This window comes from Adiantum capillus-veneris, chromosome 1 (genome assembly GCF_014529385.1).
Source record: "Adiantum capillus-veneris isolate H3 chromosome 1, ASM1452938v2, whole genome shotgun sequence".
Classification (NCBI taxonomy): Eukaryota; Viridiplantae; Streptophyta; class Polypodiopsida; order Polypodiales; family Pteridaceae; genus Adiantum; species Adiantum capillus-veneris.
In genome coordinates, this window is record NC_140931.1 from 173241682 (window position 1) to 173263963 (window position 22282).

Sequence of the window (22282 nt, forward strand, 5' to 3'; positions counted from 1 at the left end):
TCGGGGGTGAGCTCGTATTGCCTCTATGGTTGGGAAGTGAGCTTGATGTCCGCTCCACCAATACGGGTGTATGGGTAGAGCTGCCAAGGGCCTATAGTTTAAGTGTGGTATCACAAAAGATAGCTCACAAATGAGCCTAATGTCCTCTCCCAAGTGAACGGAACACATTTCGGAGTCAGGGTATGCCTTGTTGAAGCAGTCTTTGCAAACTTTGTAATGAATTGTATGTAATATGAGCACAAACTCAAAAGCTTCGAACTTCATGCACATTCTTTAGTTTTGGCCAATTTTGAATAGTCTCTATCTTGTCCATCTATTGTCACGTGCACATGGCTCTGTGTGCCACGTGGACATGCTGCATCGACCTCTAGAGCCGGTTTTCCACTTATCCCTAGATAGGAGTGTCTAGAATCCTTGGAGGATTAGTACCGGCAATTTTGTGAGCCTATTTGTACACTCATTTTGATAAATGTTATTACACTTTGGTGGGCATCTGGCATGACGTGCATATAGTTTTGGGTTAGGGGAATCCAACGAGTCATTCCCCACGTTGATCAGATTCTCGGGTGGGCAGATGTGCCACATTTTCACCCAGAAACTTCATTTTTGTCAAACTTATTAATAAATCATTTTAGTGATTTATTTTTTAGGTATTTGACAAATGTTTTTTCCTACCTGAGCCTTAAGAGATTTATAAACCCAAATTTTGTCTATAAAGGGAGCCAGCTACTCCATCGATTTGGCATTAGATGAGAAAGCGCTAGCTAGCAGAGTAGACCAGCCCTAGCGTTTTCACTCCCAAATCAACCCTTTTTGGTAGCAGATCAGCCCGTGAGTTGCAGTTTTCAGCCTAGCGCTAGCACAAGCACAACAGATCAGCCAACGTTTTCAGTTTTCAGCCCTTCCCTTGTCGGAGGTGTGTGAGATGTGCAATCTCGAGCCATCCAGATGCGGTCTGGTGCTTTGGCAGCCCATTGAGCCTCTCCTCGGTCATTTCCTCGCTGCATCTAGTGCTCTTATTGCTGCCCATCATCGGCATCATTGTCACAAAACGGGCACCAGGTGCCAATAGAAAAGAACAGATTGAACAGACTTTTAACACTTCAATAACAACTAAAACTGAAAGAGAGACCACACGCGACACAAAGGGGTGAAATTCCACCCCAGAGAGTATTGGCCCCAAACCTTGGTGCCTCTTTCGGTATTTCTTTATATTACTAGAACTCAGTACAATGTCGGTACTCGCGCTCTGGACCTTCTCACTGAAGCGTGCAAGAGATTGAGCCCAACTTGTCCAAAAGCTGCCAGCTCGCAAAACACGGAAATCCATACAGGTGCCACGCGGCACTGCCAGCGTAAAATGCGGAATTCTGTACTGCCTGTCACGTCAGCATGTTAGCGTAAATTGCGGAATTCCGTACATCTGTTGCCATGTCATCAGTTGTGTGTGCGTTCCCCATTCGACTCAGTAGAGTCTGCACTTAAGGTATTGCATGTGTGTACATTCCATTTACGCAACCAAAAGCAAATACCACATCGGTGACGGTGGGGGGCCCTTGAGAGGGTTGGTTGGGACCCCATCGGGTGTCATTTGCATCCTCTCTCTCTCTCTCTCTCTACACATCTCTACCTGTCACATGCACACTTCACTTGCGCTACGTGGACATGCTTCTGCCATAGTGTAGCATCAATCATAGTCTAACTTGGGACTGAGCTTGGCACTTTTGTGAGCCTCTAGTAGGACGTGCATACCCATGCCGTGCCGGTCATATACCCTCTCTGCACAGTACAATCATTTCAGCATGAGCATTTTCTAGAGCATAGAACCCTTTTTGCCAAAGTACACATTTTTCACTTATTTATTAATAGGTGACTTTTGTTGGAAAAGTAGGTAGGGCAAATTGCTAAGAAACTATAAAAGAAACCCATGGGTCACTCAATAGAGGCAAAGGAGGCAGCGGAAGGTGGTGCACTGTAACAGACTTGGACACTCCAAGTCAAGATTCTACCGCGACACAACAGGAATTCACTTCAAAACAGTTCACAGTTCACAATTGATTTGACAGGGCCTGGCGGAGTTCCGTGCCTAGAGATATTGGCCCCAAAGACTGACACCCCTTTCGGTATTTCTTTTTGTATTAATGTGCAACTCAAAGTACAAGGGAAAGGCGCCCACACTTATAAAGGTTTTACAAGGGATGCCAAAAGCAAAGCCCCAAAAGCTGTCCCAAAAGCATTCTCAAAATAAAGCAACTCCTCTCACTTGCTTGGTAAACATAAAGCAAAGCTTTAAAAGTAAAATCTCTCTCTCTCTCTCTCTCTCTCTCTCTCTCTCTCTCTCTCTCTCTTGCTAATTGCGTAGATAAAAAGCAGGCCCAAAGACTGCCGCTGCTGCTGCAAAAAGCGCCGCAAAACGCGGGATTCCGTACAGCCATGCCACGTTAGCCCTAGCAACGTTAAAACCGAAAATTGCTAGGTCAGCATCTCAGCCAGGGCAGGTGTGTGTGTGTGTGTACATGGCAGCCACGTCACCAGTTTGTGACATACCTCCCTCCTGAAAGCATTGTAATTGCCCTCAATTACGCCTGCAAAATAAACAGAAGCCATAAACTGTCTTAGTAGACACTGATTGTTAGTACCGATGCACTAGGAACACACATCTAGCACATGTACCAATCGACAGTTACATCACACGACATCACAGGATATCACATGACAAGTCATATTCAAAATACATCCGGATCTCAGATCATGATTGATCGGCAACGTATTTAGCAATCGCATCTAGGTCCTCTCGGGACCTCACAGATGCCCGATTGACTAATCCCTATTGCAACCATGTCTATCGAGATCGTTCAGACCAAAATGTTGCAGTCATTTTGTCTATCAGTTCCTGCACTTAAACAAGTCAAGAACAAATCATTATCATATTATCGGGAATTCCAGTTCATAAAGTCATATAGTAGAATACTGTCAGCTCACTGAATCCCTGAAACTCAAAGAAACATCAGTGACTTTAATATCAAAAATCGAGGCAATCTGTTGACAAAGGAGTGGAGCAACTCCCCTCTTGTGCATACCCGTTGCACCAGATTCCGCCCAAGCTGAGTTTGGGGCTTCATTTATAATAGACTATGCTAATCCAAATGCTCAAGGTAAAGATTCACAATCTGAGGAGTATCTGCTAGGTCCTCCTGCTCCATCCACTTCGCATCCAATGCAGGATAGTTCTTGAATTTAACCAAGAACCGCCTTATCACTTTACCCTTAATTTTTTTGTCTTTATGTGTCAATATCTGTTCTGGAACAAGGATCTGCGTTTTCTTCCACTTCGGGTTGCTCATCACGCTCCCCTTCTTCAGGCACATCGCCTTTAAAAGGCTTCAAGAGACTCACATGAAAAGCATTGTGAATCCTCCAAGTATCGGGCAGCTTCAAGCGAAAGGAGACATCATTAATCTTTTCGAAAATCTGGAAAGGTCCTTAGTATCGCATACTAAGCTTTGGAAAAAGCCTCTCCTTTCCCTTTTTCTTTCTCATACGTGCCTTCTCAAAACGTAAGAGCACCCAATCGTTCTCCTTCAATTTCAAATCGCGACGATGGCGATCTGCTGCCTTTTTCTGTCTTTCTTGAGATTTCTGCAAAGCCTCGCGAACCTTGGCAAAAGCCGTGCCCAAGTCACGCGTGTACTCATCGGCTTCAAAAATCTTATCTTTCGTGCTTAGGAAGGGTGGAACCTTCGTAGCACCTTCAATAATCTCAAATAGCGCCTTCCCCGTCGAAGAGTGTATCGTGTTATTGTAGGCAAATTCCACCAAAGGTAAATACTTTTCCCATTGAGTCTTCTGATCTGAGATGTAAGAGTTTAATAAATCTAGTACCACTAAATTGGCAATCTCTGATTGCGGGTGGAACGATGACGAGAACTGCAACTGCGTGCAAATGTTCTCCCAAATTGCCTTCCAAAACAAACTCGTGACAATGTTCTCCCAAATTGCCCGTCAGTTTGTTACTCTGTGTTCTCGGGAGATCAAAAATGAAATCCATTGAAATACTTTCCCAGGGGCGGGTGGGTATGGGTGAAGGTTGTCACAATCCCTGTGCTTTATGTTTGTCAAACTTGACCTTCTGGCATACCAAGCAACTGCGTACAAAATCGTCCACATCCTTCTTGAGTCCCGACGAAAAGAAGTATCTCTCCACACCTTTCAAGGTGGTAGCTATGCTGCGGTGACCTGTAAAAGGTGGACAATAGCATTCGGATAAAACCTTTTCCGTCAACGGTTGTGTAACGCACAACATCGTTTTCCTCATCAAGTAGCCATCCCGAATGGAATATCTTGCTAGTATCTCCCCATTCTGTTTTCGAGTGAAAATATTTGCAAAATCTGTATCCGTGGCATATTGATCGACCATATCCTCGAAGCTCCTATGATGAATCGCGGAAGTAGCCAGAACCAACGGCTTCCGAGACAAAGCATCCGCCACCAAATCGTTCTGTCCCTGCACATGGACAATTTGGAAGTGAAACTGTGACAAGATGTTCGCCCATCGCATCTGCTTTTCCGATAGCTGCTTCTGTGACAAGAAGTAGCGTAAACTCTGATGGTTTGTGAAGACAGTAAAATCTACTCCGAGTAGGTAATGTCGCCACTGAGTAAGAGCATGGATAACCGCCAAAAGCTCTTTCTCATGAATTTGTGTTGTCAATTCTGGCCTTGAGAACAATCGGCTCTCTTAGGCAATGACATGCCTTCTTGCATATTAAGACCGCACCCAAAGTACAACCATAAGCATCACAATATACTTCAAATGACTTCTGTAAGTCCGACAAAGTCAAAATTGGTCCTGTAGTCAATTTCTCTTTCAGTGTCTGAAAGGCAGTCACCTTTGTGGGTCCCCACGAGAAAGGGACTCCTTTCTGTGCCAAGATATGCAAAGGGGAAGCAACCTTTGCAAACTTTCTAATGAACCGCCTGTAGTACGAACACAAGCCCAAGAAGCTTCTAACTTCATGGACATTCTTCAAATCGGGCCAATCACGGATAGTCTCTGTCACCAGTGTGTGACTACTATCTATCCTTTTTGTTGATTTCTTTCTTATTATCTATTTACTTTCACTTTTTGGAAACACCCCTCGGGAAATCTAACTGCCCTGCATTGCATAGCTAGTGTGGAACTGTCCAGAGGGAGTCCAGGCCTGAGGGCAAGAGAGCACTAAGGTTGGACAAGGACTATGGTTAGCCAAGTGGGGTCATTGACTAGCCAAAGTGGAATCCTTTGCTACAGAGGCTACATTTCAGTTCTGGATGTGGCCGCAGTGTACAAAGAGGGTCGGATGACCTAGAAAGATACAATGGCAGCATCTCCTAAAATTTAGGAAACTGCTATTTTGGGACCTGAAAATGTCTTCGCGTCATTACGTGCAGTTTGACATGGGGATCATTTTGTTACTCTGTGGCCAAGTCAACAGAGGCTGCAGGTGAGATATTTTTAGACCCGAGGGTCTAAAGCGGGAAAATGCACAAATGAGTGACACTTGGCACTTTGAGGCCAGTTTACTACTTATAGAGAAGGCAAAAACGTGATTTATAGTTGGGAGGCTCATTTTGCAAGTCTCTGTCACAGGTTAAGAGCTATGGAGTGCTTGCTTTCCCTCTTATGCACAGTGCGGTGCCAGGAGTGATGCCCTGCACGCTACGCACTGCCCTCTCTCTCCCCTTTGGCAGTATGTTATGCCCCTCTAGTGGGCTTTTCATTTGACCAATGTACAGTTGTGTGGGTTCATGCGCGATTGCCGAGGCAAGAGCCTCTTGCACAGGTACCGGATTAGCTAGCGGCTAATCCCCCCGCAGGTACAGGTGAATTCGGAGAGGTTTCACGCCAGAAATCTCGTCCGATTCAAAGGGCAAGTAGCCCTACAGGTGCGGGAGCTCGAGGACTTGCTAGGGATGCGACCGGCACGCAGAACGGAGCCCGAAACAGTGAATTACAGCCTGCTGTGTATTTTTGCAGGTTTAGGGTTTTGGCCCTAAACGGACCCTAATACCCCCAGGAGGTTCGGGGACGCAAGGGGACCGCTGTACAGGCGATCTGGCGCATTTTCAGGGCTGAAAACAGAGAATTCAGCGTGCTGCAGATTCTCGCCAGGTTTTGCAAAGTGCCCGTATGCTTCGGGAAAGTCGGTCAATGCGTGGGAATACTGACCGTGAAGGGTTCTAGTACAGTTATGCTGCCGAAATCGGGCTGGAACAGTGGAAATTCAGCCGAGTTTGTGCGGGGCAGCTTGTAGGAACCACAGCGTTTATTCCCTCTTTTGAATAATAAAGAAATACCGAAAGGGGCGCCTAAGTTAGGGGCCAATCTGGTGTCTGTCTACTCATACAGGTGCAATCTAGCAGCCTGTATCCCTCTCCCCTTTTGCAGTGTCTTGAAAGTACAGGTAAAATAGACGACTAATAATGGGTGAAAGCTAAATCAAGGTTTAAAGTAAAGTCTACCGCCCTTTTTGGATTGAACAGGCCGGTTTCATGGTTCCATTGACGGGATTAAATCACTTTTTCCCATAGAAGTGAGCCTTGGTCAGTTTTGGGCTTGAAGACACAGGGGATCATAGACCAGACACAGGGAATTGCAATTATGGCTGACAGACCAGATGATGTGACTGAAGAGGTTTCCTCTTCACAGGGTCAACAGACACATGAAGTGGGTGAGTCCTCAAGACCACCACAGACAGATGACGATATATTCAGGACCCAGTTGGCTACTGCTGTGGCTATGTTCACACAAGTAATGCAGAATCCGAGGTTTTTAGCCTTTCTGCAACCTCCTGTTCCGTCTCAGCAAGTTGGGTCAATGGATCATATTCAAAAGCCTGTTAAGGCTCGAGCACAGGTGATTCATACCGCACAGTCAATGGAAACACCTGTACACTTGACGGAGAACATGCAGTCTCCACAACCTGTGCCTAAGGTGCAAGAACAGGTGGCTGAGATGCCAGTTTTTCAAGCTGTACCAATTCAGCCCGCCACCTTTCAGCAGCCTATAGCTGGTTCTAATGGGCAGGGAAGCAACTTACAGGCTATGCATCAGGTCTTCCCACCACCTTCAGTACACCCTGGCTATTTTGGAGGTGGATCGGTATTTCAGAGCATGGCTGGTCATGCACCTGGAAATCAGTTTTATACGCCAGGAACAGTGTTTGCGGGTGCTCAAACGATGATGCCTAACCCCATGTACAGTGTCATGGGTATGCAACCAGGGTTTCAAAGCACTCAGGGACAGTTTGGGATGCCACAGGCAAATTTTGGTATGGCTGGAATTACAAATCAGCAGCCAAATATGGCGTTTCCAAGTCAAGTTAATAGCGGCCAAGGAACACAGATGAACCCTAATAGTGTTCCCATGTTTCAGTCACTTCCATATGACAATTTAACGCCGCTGGAGAGGCCAACTCCGTACAAAGAAGGTGGCAAAGGTGTGTCATTCACGACCTTTACAGGGTTTGATGACAGGAAGAAGGCTCTTTCATTCCTCCAGCAGTTTGACAAGGCCTATGCAGGGGGAAACTTTACAGAGGCTTCAAAGGTCCGCAAGGCAACCACTTTCTTGACAGGGAATGCGGGACAATGGTGGACAACTTTATTGCTTCAAGGGCAAGCTCCGTCCACATGGATTTACTTCAAGCAGATTTTTGCAGCAGCATGGTTATCTGATGATTTCGAAGCAGATGTCATGACAGAATGGCACCAGCTTAATGCTGCCACTTGCAGAAATCTGGATGATTACAATCGGAAGTTTTGGAAAGCTCTACTTCCAGTAACTTCCTATAGGTTTGTGCCATTGACAGAACAGATTGAAAAATACTGTTGTGGCCTACCCAAAGGATTGAGAAAATACTGCACGAAGACAAAAGTCACTACTTTGACGCAGCTCATCGAGGTAGCAAACACTGGCAATGGTTTGCTCAAGGGAGAAGATTGTGAATTTAACACTGGCGTCAAGGCAGGATCAGGCAAGAAAAATTCAGCCAAGAAGCACGTTCCCAATGAGGCTCCTAAAGGGACTCAGGAGTCGGCCAACGCAGGGAAAGACAAAGCTACGGCTGAATCAGAAAAAGGACCAGCAAAGAAATGGAAAAGACGTTTTCCTCGCAAGTCAGAAGAGCAAAAGAAGGTCCTGAGGACAGAGAACAAATGCTTTATATGTGAGCAGCCTGGCCACATTGCTTACAATTGTCCTACAAAGAAAAGGCCAGCTGATTCTGAAGACAAGGAAGACAAGAAAGGAAAGAAGCCCATGGCTGGTCTAGTGCCAGATATGGTGGGCGACAAGCCAAATTCAGATGCAAGTGAGCTTTGCAGAGCATGGGGAAAGGTTAGGGATCAAACAGTGCTTATCTTCTTTGATCCAGGTGCCAAAGCCAACTTCATTTCCCCAGAATTGGCTTCAAAGTTGGGAATCAGACCTGAAGAGATGGGGTATACAGCAGAGGCAGGTTTGGCATGTCCTGGCCATACAGAGGCTGTGACACCCATCATTGGAAAGTTGCGTCTACATATCCAGTCCTATGTAGATGCTGAAGAATTTTACATCATGCCACTGGACGGATGTGATGTGTTGTTAGGTATTCCTTGGTTGTTTCGTGTACAGGGAATCCTGGATGCCTACAACAAAAAGATCACTGTACAGAGCAGGGGAAAGACTCATATTCTGGATGTAAAGCTTAAAGGGGAGTCTATTCCTACTGTATCAGCTTCTGCTATTACTTCTGTAATGAAAAAGCATCTTTCTGCGTACTTGGTTTTTGCACGTGAAGTGTCAGATTGTGATGAATCAAATTTATCTGTGCTAGATAAAGAAAGGTCAATGTTTTTACAACAGTATAGTGACTGTTTTTCCGATTCATTACCGTCTCAATTACCGCCAGAGAGACCCGAGGACCATGCGATAGATTTGGTGCCAGGCAGTAGCCCACCAAATAAGCCTCCGTACAGGGTTAGTGCGGCTCAGCAGAAAGAGATAATGAGCCAAGTACAGGAGTTGTTAGAAAAGGGGCTGATTCAGCCCAGTTCATCTCCATTCTGTTCTCCAGTGTTGTTGGTGCAGAAAAAGGATGGCTCATGGCGTATGTGCATCGACTACCGTGCACTGAACAAGAATACCATCAAGAATAGGTTCCCTATACCTAGAATTGATGATATTATGGACAAATTAGAAGGAGCAGCTATGTTTAGCAGGATAGATCTAAAGAGTGGGTATCATCAGATCCGCATTAGATCAGAGGATGTGCACAAGACTGCTTTTAGAACGACGTTTGGCCTTTACGAATTTTTAGTGATGCCCTTTGGTCTCACAAATGCTCCTGCTACGTTTAATAGGATGATGGACAGAATTTTCCGTCCACACCAGCAGTTTGTTGGTACGTTCTTTGATGACATGATAGTCTACTCAAAGAATGAAGAGGAGCATAGGCATCACTTGGCCATTGTGTTCAAAGAGCTACGCAGTCATAGGTTGCTCATCAATGCAAAGAAAAGTGAGTTTTTTCTGGAAGAGATTCACTTTCTGGGACACATTGTCTCAAAGGATGGTGTCAGAATGGATCCTGCAAAAGTTGAAGCGATCAAGTCATGGCCAAATTTGAAGACGGTGCATGATGTCCGAAGCTTTTTGGGACTATGCTCCTATTACAGAAGGTTTATCCGAAATTTCGCTGAGATTGCTTCACCTTTACATGCTCTTCAAAAGAAGGCAGTCACCTTTAGATGGACACAAAAAGAGATTTCAGCTTTTAATCTCTTAAAGGAAAAGATGACTTCGGATCCAGTCATTGTGTTGCCAGATCTTAGGAAGTCATTTGTGGTCCAATGTGATGCCTGCGGTAGTAGCATTGGTGTTGTGCTAATGCAAGATGGCAAGGTAGTAGCCTATGAGAGCAGAATTTTGCAAGGGCCAGAGATGACCATGCAGGTCTATGAGAAAGAGTTACTGGCTGTGATTCATGCGCTCTTAAGTTGGAAACACTACCTGCTAGGTGCAGATTTCGTTGTCCAAACGGACCATCAGACCTTGCGATACTTCTTGACACAAACAAAGTTATCTGAGAAGCATATGCGATGGGCAAATATCTTGTCCATGTTCCATTTTCAGATTGTGCATGTGGAAGGCAAGAAGAATGTTGTGGCTGATGCCTTGTCAAGGAAGCCACAAATTTCAGCTGTGTCAATTCCTTATCATCATGAACTTGATGATATGAGAGAACAGTATGCAAATGATGAAGATTTTGCAAGGGTCTTCGAGCAACTAATGGATGGACAACGTCATGAACACTATCTTCTTAAAGATGGGTTCATGATGATGCATATAGGCTGAAATTGCCTGACAGTTGGAAGATTCACAATGCGTTTCATGTGAGTCTTCTCAGACCCTATGTGGGTGATGTGCCAGAAGATATGCCAGCTGAAGATCAGCCGGAAGTCGAGGAACTTGACGAGATCTTGGTCCCTGAACAGATTTTGGCACACAAAGAAAGGAAAGTGAAAGGCAAGGTTACTAGGCGTTACTTGGTAAAGTTCAGAAACTATCCACCAATGGATGCTAAGTGGATGGAAGAAGGTGAACTTGCAGAGTCACCAACTGTGTTATCACTTTACCTGGAAGCCTTCGATTTGCAACCTACCTTGACCCCTTGAGTTTCAAAGCTAAATGGATTGTCAGTGTGACAATGGCTTCTGAAACAAATGATGTACAAGGTATTTAAAGTGAGCTCAAATGAAATACCTGTTACATGAATGTTAGAGCTGTACAGATTGTCAGTTTGGCAATTGCTCTTATGGAATGTCCAAAAGTTTGCTTAGTGCTATAGAAGTGAGTATTTCTTGTCAGTTTGTCAAGGATACAGTGATTGCTTCTATTGAAGAGTACATGTGTAACTGCATTCTTAAACTGTCGGTTTGGGTATGCTCGAAAGTGTTACGGGATCCAACGTGTACTATAAGACAGTGGCAAAATGTGCAGCTACCATTTTGTCATTGGAAAGTTAGTGACTCAAAGCAATGGCAGAGTGTGAAGCTACCACTATGTCATTGGGACAGGGTTCACACGCAGGCAATACATGAGTCGACGAGGTGTTGAATACACCAGGGTTGACAATGAGCATGTATGTGTCGTACATGTGTCGACAGGTGTTGAATACATCAGTGTTGACTAGGAGCATGAACGACATAGATGCAAACGAGGACGTTTGAGATTTCAAGAGGGGGGTATGTCACCAGTGTGTGACTACTATCTATCCTTTTTGTTGATTTCTTTCTTATTATCTATTTACTTTCACTTTTTGGAAACACCCCTCGGGAAATCTAACTGCCCTGCATTGCATAGCTAGTGTGGAACTGTCCAGAGGGAGTCCAGGCCTGAGGGCAAGAGAGCACTAAGGTTGGACAAGGACTATGGTTAGCCAAGTGGGGTCATTGACTAGCCAAAGTGGAATCCTTTGCTACAGAGGCTACATTTCAGTTCTGGATGTGGCCGCAGTGTACAAAGAGGGTCGGATGACCTAGAAAGATACAATGGCAGCATCTCCTAAAATTTAGGGAACTGCTATTTTGGGACCTGAAAATGTCTTCGCGTCATTACGTGCAGTTTGACATGGGGATCATTTTGTTACTCTGTGGCCAAGTCAACAGAGGCTGCAGGTGAGATATTTTTAGACCCGAGGGTCTAAAGCGGGAAAATGCACAAATGAGTGACACTTGGCACTTTGAGGCCAGTTTACTACTTATAGAGAAGGCAAAAACGTGATTTATAGTTGGGAGGCTCATTTTGCAAGTCTCTGTCACAGGTTAAGAGCTATGGAGTGCTTGCTTTCCCTCTTATGCACAGTGCGGTGCCAGGAGTGATGCCCTGCACGCTACGCACTGCCCTCTCTCTCCCCTTTGGCAGTATGTTATGCCCCTCTAGTGGGCTTTTCATTTGACCAATGTACAGTTGTGTGGGTTCATGCGCGATTGCCGAGGCAAGAGCCTCTTGCACAGGTACCGGATTAGCTAGCGGCTAATCCCCCCGCAGGTACAGGTGAATTCGGAGAGGTTTCACGCCAGAAATCTCGTCCGATTCAAAGGGCAAGTAGCCCTACAGGTGCGGGAGCTCGAGGACTTGCTAGGGATGCGACCGGCACGCAGAACGGAGCCCGAAACAGTGAATTACAGCCTGCTGTGTATTTTTGCAGGTTTAGGGTTTTGGCCCTAAACGGACCCTAATACCCCCAGGAGGTTCGGGGACGCAAGGGGACCGCTGTACAGGCGATCTGGCGCATTTTCAGGGCTGAAAACAGAGAATTCAGCGTGCTGCAGATTCTCGCCAGGTTTTGCAAAGTGCCCGTATGCTTCGGGAAAGTCGGTCAATGCGTGGGAATACTGACCGTGAAGGGTTCTAGTACAGTTATGCTGCCGAAATCGGGCTGGAACAGTGGAAATTCAGCCGAGTTTGTGCGGGGCAGCTTGTAGGAACCACAGCGTTTATTCCCTCTTTTGAATAATAAAGAAATACCGAAAGGGGCGCCTAAGTTAGGGGCCAATCTGGTGTCTGTCTACTCATACAGGTGCAATCTAGCAGCCTGTATCCCTCTCCCCTTTTGCAGTGTCTTGAAAGTACAGGTAAAATAGACGACTAATAATGGGTGAAAGCTAAATCAAGGTTTAAAGTAAAGTCTACCGCCCTTTTTGGATTGAACAGGCCGGTTTCAGTCTCTATCTTGGCTGGGTCCATCTGCACTCCTGCTGTTGAGACAATGTGTCCCAAAAAGTGTATCTCAAGTAGGAAAAATTCACTTTTCTTTGCATAATCACCAACTTGTGATCTCGTAATGCCTCAAATACGTGTAGCAGATGTTCTCTATGTTTTTCCTCATCCTTGGAGAAAACAATGATGTCGTCGAAGAAAGTGCCAACAAATAGTCTGTACTCTCAAAAAATTTTGTCCATCATCCGATCAGATGTTGCTGGAGCATTGGTTAGGCCAAAAGGCATCAACAAAAACCTGAAATAACCCAAAAGTCGTCCGAAACGCTGTCTTGCAGACACCTCCCGACGCTATTTGGATCTAATGATATCCCCTCTTCAAATCGATCTTGCTAAAACAGGAGGATCCCTGTAGTCGGTCAAGAATATCATCGATCCTAGGAATCGAAAATCTGTTCTTGATGGTGATTTTGTTGAGAGCTCGATTATCGATGCACATTCTCCAAGATCCGTCTTTCTTCAAAACCAACAACACTGGAGAGCAACACGGTGAAGTACTAGGCTGGACAAGACCCTTTTCCAAGAGGTCTTTCACTTGGTTCATAATTTCTTCGTTTTGGGCTTTGCTCACACGGTAAGGTGGCCGGTTCGGTGGTGTGCTTCCAGGTATCAGATCAATGGTATGATCCTCAGGACGAGCCGGTGGTAACTCGCCTGACAGGCCCTCTGAAAAGCAATCGGCATGAGTGTGGAGAAAATCTTGGCGTTCTTTACCAAGTTCAGACATATTTGTCCTATTCTCATCATTCAACTCTCTCGAAAAGATCGAGTAAACAAATAGATTGGATCTCATTAATTTTGAAACGGCCGAAGTTGATACAATAGGGACAGACTCGCCCTTAAAGTTTTACATCAAGTACAATAGTTCGGCCCTTCTCTGTAGTCAAAGTCGCTTTTCTCGCCCGAAAGTCGACCACGACGTTGTTCTTATGATGCCAGGGAATTCCTAGGAGGACATCACAACCTTCCTAGGGCATTATGCAGAAGTCGTCGTGCGCCAAATACCCCTGACAATGCAACCGAAGATTGCCAATGACAGATGTGATGGCTACGTCCCTGCCGGGTGCCGCTAGAACTGCCTCTGCTTGTGGTTCCATCCGATCGGGTGTGAATCCAAGCTCGGCAAAGTTCTGTACTCTTGTGAATCGTGCTTGGGTCAGTACCCATGCAATCTGGAACCAGTCCTGCTTTCATCTTGCCTTTTCGTCCACGTTCCTCAGGCCTGTCTTCATCTTTGTCGTTCTGTTTGTTCGGTGCCTTTTTAGGGCACTTCGCGGAGATGTGCTTAGTTTCTCCGTATCCAAAGCACTTCCCCTCTTTGATGTAGAGAGCTCTCTCTCGAAGAGTGAGCTTGGGTCGTGCATCCTTTTCTTTCTTTTGTGGGTTGCTCTTCTTCTTTCTACTTTTATTGTTCGAATTCTGTTTGGTCCTTTGCGTCATGATTTCATTTGTGGGGTAGGTCAAACTGCCTGAATGAATGGCAAAACCCCGTTTCGCATGACTCATTAGTTCTTGAATGGAGTCTGATTTTTGCTCTAAGCAGTGATCTCGGATCTGTGTAGGAAGTCCCAAGGTAAACCGCTCAATCTTTTCTTTGAACGAGATCTTCTTAAATGAAGGGGCTGGTAGAAAAGAGCTCCAGTATCTCTCGCAATATGCGTCCAATGTATCCTTCTTGGTCATCCGAAGATGGTTCCAAGCAGTTCGTATGTCACGTTCGTACTCCCGAGTCAACCAAGAAGAAATAAAAAGCCTTTTAAGTTTCATCAAATTAACTGGCGCTGTCTTGTTCAATAGAAGCGTGGACCACCAAGTTCGAGCATTTCCCTTGGAGTGAGAGGTAGCCCTCCGAATCTTGGAGTGCTCTGAGTAATGCCCTCCAGAGAAAGCTATGTCAAATTGCTGTATTAACGCCAAAGTCTTCGAAGCATCTCGAAATCCAGAAAACGTGTCAAATTTTATTGACTGCCCACCTTCTTTAAACCCTCGGACTTTCTTGCTTTTATCCTCCAGAAAGTCATACTGGTTGGCTTTATAGAAATTCTTCTTCTTTGCATAAAAGCTGCTGTCGTCAGAGTCCGAACTATCTGAAGACAAGTCCTCTGTAGAACTGTCAACAACTGGGCGAGATTTAGACTTCTTTGCCTTTTTCTTGCCCTTTCCGAAACTTTGCTTTTTACTTCGCTTTTTCCCTTTTTTGTCTTCTTCGCTCAAGTCAAAAGAGCTAGAAGTATTGTAAGAAGAAGAAGAAGAACTGGGTACTTCTTCAAATCGCACATGCTTCTTCAGCTTTCTTGCTGAGGCAAATGCAGATTGATGACCCAAATAACCCGGGAAGTCAATGCCTTTCTTCTGCTTTTTGTCGTGCTTTTCGGCTTTGTTCTGCTCGTCAAAAAGTTGAGAAATCCGTGTATCAACCACCTCTTCTAATTCTTAATTATCCTTGGAGTAGGAGGTTTCTTGAGTGCCGATTTGAGGGGTGGTTCTGTGGTTTGCTGCCACTGTGAGTGGACCTCGTCAAAGGAGGTCTGGGTCATAAATTTTGCAAATTTTGGGTCCTTCGTAAAATTTAGTATCATCTTTGTTGCATCGTCAATCAATCGTCGACGCTCCATCTCTTCAAACTCCACCTGAGTAGGCCGAGGCGGGCCGTACTCCTCGCATGAATCTTCTTCGTGATCTCTTCTTACATCTCCGGCTGCAGAGGAAGTCGGCTGATCTCTGTCTGAATCCATAAGTGCCGTGTAAAAAGGATCGGATTTCTCGGTAGAAGAGAAATCAGCCATGCTCTGATACCACTATAACAGACTTGGACACTCCAAGTCAAGATTCTACCAGACACGACAAGAACTCACTTCAAAACAGTTCACAGTTCACAATTGATTCGACACGGCCCGGCGGAGTTCCGTGCCTAAGATATTGGTCCCAAAGATTGGCGTCCCTTTCGGTATTTCTTCTTGTATTAATCTGCAACTCAAAGTACAAGGGAGTGGGAGGGTCAAACTCTCAAACTCTTCGTCCAGATGCTCTGAGAAGTGGGAGCCCTACCCACACTTATAAAGGTTTTACAAGGGATGCCAAAAGCAAAGCCCCAAAAGCTGTCCCAGAAGCATTCTCAAAATAAAGCAACTCCTCTCACTTGCTTGGTAAAAATAAAGCAAAGCTTTAAAAATAAAAGCTCTCTCTCTCTCTTGCTAATTGTGTAGATAAAAAACAAGCCCAAAAATTGCCGTTGCTGCCGCAAAAAGCGGGATTCCGTACAGCCATGCCACGTCAGCCCTAGCAGTGTGAAAACCGAAAATTGCCACATCAGCATCTCAGCCTGGGCGGGTGTGTGTGTGTGTACATGGCAGCCACGTCACCAGTTTGTGACATGCACCAAGTGTTGTACCCAGTAGGTGGTCTCTCTCTCAGCAGTACCCCAACAACTTTGGCCATCAGCTTTTTTGCGATAGTACCATCCCTTTAGCCTCGTCGCATCCCCGATTCCATTCCTGGCAGTAGATTCTCGCCGGAAAGCCATCCATCGCGACTGATTTCAGTTTTCAGCCTTGGTGTTTTTCAGCCTTGATGCCATCGTCGTCGTCATTGCAAGTCCTCGACTTGACGACGACCATCGTCGTCATCGTCATCGTCGGCACAATACCCGATTGCAGTAGTTTCCCAGCGATCTCAGTTTTTAGCCCTAGCGTTTTCAGATTTCAGCCCTAGCCTCGCGTCGTCGTCATCGTCACGGCATTCATCGTGTCCGTGACGATCGCCGTTGTCGTCAACATCATCGTCTTCCACATAGACCAACAATACCCGTTGTCGACATCATCATCTTCGACATAGACCAGCAGTACCCGTCGTCATCGTCGTCGACATAAACCATCAACACCTCGTCTTAGACATCATCGTCATCGACATAGAACATCAGTACCCCTTGAGTACCTCAGGACCTAGTACCGAGCATCAGTAGCATCAGTACCCATTAGCATCAGCATTTCAACATTTAGTCATTGTAGTAGCATTTGTGCAAGAATAAAGAAAGTACTTGCTCTGGCAACAGAGCAAGGGGGCCCTTGAGGGTTGGGACTCGATATCCCTGTGTCGTCTCTTTCTCTCTCTTGTCTCTCTCTTTCTTTGAGTTCAGTTCAGTTCTTTCAAGTGAAGTAAAGTGTCCCTTGTGTTTGTGCGGAGTACTAGATCCGAGCAAATCCTTATTCTCTTCCGTTGCACCTGACACTACCGCTCTCTTTCATTCCCTCTCTTCAAGGAAAGTAAAACGAACCATGATGCATGCTAAAGCAATCACTAACACAAGGAAAGAAGCAAAGATTTGTGGAGTGTAAAACCTAGATCTTTCAATTCTGCTGCACCTGACATTGGTGTCAGAGCTTTGAAGATTTTGCATTAATCCGCTAATCTAATAGTAGACCGCTCCCGCCATAGAGAGTGGGGCCTTCCGAGGAGGGTTTGACAACATTCTGGTGTCGCATTCTCTTCTCTCTCTATCTCTCAGTCTCAACACATCATTCACAGCGTTCATTCACTTTGTTTGTGATCACTTGCACTCTCTTATTAAAGAACGGAAGGCTCTCCCTTCCCTAAGTAAAAAGGAACCTTGAGCACAACTCGGAGCATTCATCTTGAGCAAAGTTCAACATTCATTCCGCTGCACCTTACACGATTCTATACCAGGTGTTGCATGCGGGGTGCACCGACCAGGGGGTAGATAGTCTCCCGAAGATTAGTCTGTGACCTTCCTTGAACGTGTAGCCGTGAACCACTATGTCTGCTTCGTATTGGAATCTTTTGGGCGGAAGTTCCTACGGCTCGCGTAGGGAATACCTAGACGAGTCGTCCTTGGTTGAAATCTGCTTTTGGAATGCGTCAGAGTGCTGATTTTTTCGTGGGCAGCTGGTCTTGCGGCTATTCCCTGCAAGGACGTACACAAGCTCCTATGGCTGCACTTTACCTTTGCTGCGTGCTTCGCAGCCTCTACAGAGCCTTCACGGATGCCAGAGCAAGAAAATCGTGAGGGGAGAGAGAATGGACTGAACTTAGAGCCAAGAAAGAAGACTCTGTCTGTTGGTGGAAACTGTTGTAGAGCATCCCCAATAGGTAGCGCTAGCTCTTTCTTATAGACTTGCGGGGGAAATTTGCATCTGGCGCTGAGAGAGAGAGAGAGAGAGAGAGAGAGAGAGAGAGAGAGAGAGAGATTTCTTACAGGTTTTGTTGAAGTTTATTAAATCTGGCCCTGCAGGTTTTCTGCGTGAAACATAAACAAGATAGAGATAGAGAGAGAATGCTCCTTGAAGAGGAGGAGAGGGTGGATGTAGAGGAAGATGGTAGGGATGGCATAGAGGCTCTCTTGGGCTGATGTAGAGAGAATTTTCAGAGAAAGGGGAGATGTATAAGTGAGGGAGAAAGGTCTGTATTTATAGGTGAAGATGCCTTAAGAACAAAAGAAAGTGAAGGAGCATTGTGACAATTGTTCAACCACATGTCAAAAATTTGGACAAGTGTCACGAGGACGTGGCAACTGCTAACCGTAGTTGTTGGTTTCTTTTCGTGATTTTTATTTAATTTTTGGGACCCCCTTTTTGAAGTCACAAATGCTCGGACAGTGTGTGGTCAGTGTGAAACAATCGATGGCCGAGAGTTTCACCCGCAGACTGAAAGGCCTTGTCGCCACGAGTTGGTCGGGCTAACCGGCAATGGAATCCGAGCAGTAAAAGGGTGTCTGGGCTAAGTTCAAAGTCATTTAGGCCCGCTTGCTACACTTATAAGTCGGTGGGTACTAGGAAATTAACTCAAAAGAGGCAAAGTGGACACTTGGCAGCTAGAGATGATTTTGCCAAGTTTGCATGAAGAAAGGGCGCCCAAAATGAGAGAGGGGATTGATTTTTGCTCATAAGTGACTACAGAGTGTGGGTGAGTAGTGGGTGCAGGTTTCACAGCTTTAATGGAAAGCTTGTCTTCTCCCTTGTCTTATGTAGCGCGATGGTTCCGCTCTTGTTCATCTCTCTCCCCCTTTGAATACAGAAACGTGATGCCCCGATCGAGGGCTTTTCATATGTATGTACAGTTGTGTGGGTTCATGTGCGATTGCCGAGGCAAGAGCCTCTTGCACAGGTACTAGATTAGCTAGTTGCTAATCCCCCGTAGGCAAGTATAGGTGAATTTAGAGAGATTTCACGCGAGATATCTCTTCTGATTCAAAGGGCAAGTAGCCCTATAGGTGCGGGAGCTCAAGGGCTTGCTACGTATGCGACCGCACAAAATGGAGCCTGAAATAGTGAATTACAGCCTGCTGTGTATTTTTGCAGGTCCAGGGGTTTGGCCCCAATCAATCCCTAATACCCCCAGGAAGCGAGGGGATCGTTGTACATGCAATTTGGTGCATTTTTGGGGCAGAAAACAGAGAATTCAGGGTGCTGCAGATTCTCGCCAGGTCTGGGAAAGTGCTCGTATGTGTTGGGAAAGTCATCCAATGCGTGGAGATTTTGTCTGTGAAGTTTCCTTGTACGGTTATGCTGCTGAAATCGGGCAAGAACAAGTCCTTTTCAACCCGGATTATGCGGGACAGCTCGTAGGAAATTGCAGGTTTTATGCCCTTTTTGATAAGAATAAAGAAATACCGAAACGGGCGCCAGTCTTTGGGGCCAACAGGTTGCTGGCGTCTGCTTGGTAGCGCTCTAGCTTCCAAGCCGTGTGCGAAGTGTTAGTTCCAATTACAGGTTTTATTTGCAAAGTTTCTCTGTGTCCTAAAATTTGAAGTAATGTTTCGGGTGAAAGCCAAAGTCTACAGCCCTATGGGCCGGTTTCACAAGTGTCCCATCGTTTGGAAGCATCGCAACAAGCGTCCAACCACTTGTTCTCCTAGAATCTTCTTTCGAGAGAAAACTGCAACAAAAAGAAACATCAATATGGGTATCAAATGAAAGAACTTTTCAAGTACAACTCAATCCTAGCTTTAGAAAAACAATTAAAGAATTCATGTAATCAACCCACATGCATATTGAACAATCTTTCAGGATCATGGCATCTTATTGATTATAACTATCTGTTATGGCCGATCTAGCCCACACTCCAAGGCAATAATTTTTTCTAAGTTCGAGTTTGACCACAATTTACACGAGTTTTCATGTCACAGGTGAGTGTGCACTATCTTTGCTCTTAATCCACTATGTCTATCCACCATAAACATCGGTGATCATCTCAAATGCACTTTGCTAGCTATCTTTGTTTTAGAAGGAAAACATAAAAGATATGCTTTTCTAGTAAAAGGATTCAAGTTCCGTTTCTATTGAGCTACGACACAAGGAGGTGAAAGAGTTGTGACCAATGGAAGAAAATACTAGGACAATTATCTCAAATGGGGCCAAATATTTGTACTTGAACAACTGCAGCATTTTGGATTTCTTATAAACTTCAATGAATTTATTCAAAGCTTCTCAATAAAGTTGTGTTGCTTATGGCTCGCAGGAAAGACTTGCAAGGTTGGAGGCTGCCTTGAAGGCCACCGCTGGTTAGCCCTAACCTGGATTCTTAGGGATTAGGCTTGGATTGATTTTGTGCTAAGACTGGTTAGTACTTTTAAATTGTAGGCAGGGTACACGCTGATCAGAATGGTGAATTGCTGAGTTCTTTACTTGAATTGCGTGAAAGATTGGAAAAAGTGAGGGAAGAGCATGCAGCTGAAAGAGATCAGGTAAGTAAGAATGTTGTTTTGATCACCTAAAGAGTCTGCACTGAGTGAGTGTTTCTCATATGAATGATTGGGTGTGGAGGAGAAAACAGTGGGAGAAATACCAGGAGAGACTTGTTATTGAGAATGCCAAACTTCAATACCGAGTCATCCACTTGATTCGCTCAGTGAGGGAAGCTGATAAAAAGCTGGAAGAGGCCACAAAAAGTTGAGTGCAACATGCACCTGCACTACTACTTATGCTTAACCTGGCGCATTACTTAATGATTTCCAACCAGCAATGCTGCCACTAATGAGATTGTCGTGCGCTTTGACAATCATGTAAGGTTTGAGTCCTTCCAAACACGCAGTGATCAGGGAGTAATTCTTGTGTAAACTCACAGTGACTCAAGACTTCGCACATAGACTAATTGTTGTGCGAAGTTGTGTCTACGTGAATTCTAGAGAGAGAGAGAGAGAGAGAGAGAGAGAGAGACGTCGTTATCTGCTGAAACGTCGTGTGTGTGTGTGTGTGGATCCTCAAAGATGGCCTCGGCCCTTGCAACATCATAGTCCTGCTCACGTCTCACGTTTCAAAACTCTCCCCCGGAAAGTAGAAATTGGAAAGACAGGCTGCGGGCTACGGAGACGGTAGAGGAAGACCTATGAGGATGACGATATTGGTGACCGATTTGTGTTGATGTTTCAGGGCATTTTGCAACTTTATTAAATGTTTATGAGCACACCTCAAGAGGAAAGCTGTTGTGATAACTCCGTTGGATTGTCAAAGCTAAGAAGAATAGTATGAATGCTAAAGTGTAGTACTTTTATTTATTGACGTTACACCATCATAGAGTAGGAAGCAAACAGCGCATGTCTAAATGACATTTTGGATGATTCTAATAGAGATTTAGGGTTTGTGAACCATGAAACAAATACACTGCGATTAATCCATAGAGATACAATGTTCCATGGTTTCTCAACCTCACTACCGATTAAATGAAGGATCCGGATAGAGATCAAGGAGTATGTGGTTTATTTTTGCAATTGTTGCACCATGTTGCAACCAACCTCGAGGAGAAGCTAAGTAAGACTAATGAGGCAATTGTTGATGGGAATGATCAAATCAACTATATGGGAATCTGTATAATCAACAACATGATGGGAAAATTGTGCTTTCCATCTGAAGTTCACCTATAGAAGTGTGTCGATCGTCCTTTTGATCGATGTCATACACTCTCAATTTAACAGCATATAGGTATGGCTAAACAAGTGCACATCTTCTCTTTGTGGAGATTGTTTCAAATATACAGAAATGGGGCATTGTTTTTTCCTACCCAAGAATGGAACATGTAACAATTCTCAGTAATATAAGAATTTGACATGAAAAGAGTTCTCTAGGACAATGATGTATTGGTATTCTTTTGTGTTATTTTGAGTGTGTGTGAGAGAGAGAGAGAGAGAGATAGATGAATTATCGTACACGGAGGTCAGATATGACCTATGGGACCAAAACAAAACATTACATCTGTTCGTGAGGGCGTTGGATACATATCGGTTAGGGATTGAGGGTCCATCAAGGGGGGAGGAGGATAAGATAAAGAGGAGAGCCCTAAGGGGGGTCCGGTGGAGGGGGAGCTGGCTTTGGAGTTCGAAACTCTTGAATGATGGCTTTACCGTCACGGTAGACTGCCCATTTACCTTGCTTATGTGTGTCATGCAGCTTTTTGAGCTCGCTTGCTTTAAGCTTGTAGGGAGTGACCAAATCTAAAAGTATGTGAGGGATGCAAGCTAAATTGTGATGAA

The 22282-nt window shown here is 45.1% G+C and overlaps 1 protein-coding gene across 1 annotated transcript in view; it reads left to right on the top strand.

Annotated features, from left to right (window-relative positions):
- Positions 1–20929, top strand: part of LOC147466030 (threonine-tRNA ligase 2) — a 73408-nt gene extending 52479 nt beyond the window's left edge. The window contains exons 2-4 of the mRNA XM_086513273.1: positions 20275–20317; positions 20397–20500; positions 20590–20929. Coding sequence (XP_086369399.1) covers positions 20275–20317; positions 20397–20500; positions 20590–20709 — 267 coding nt within the window. The 3' untranslated portion in view covers positions 20710–20929. The remainder of the gene's footprint in view (positions 1–20274; positions 20318–20396; positions 20501–20589) is intronic.
- The last annotated feature ends 1353 nt before the right edge of the window (positions 20930–22282 follow it).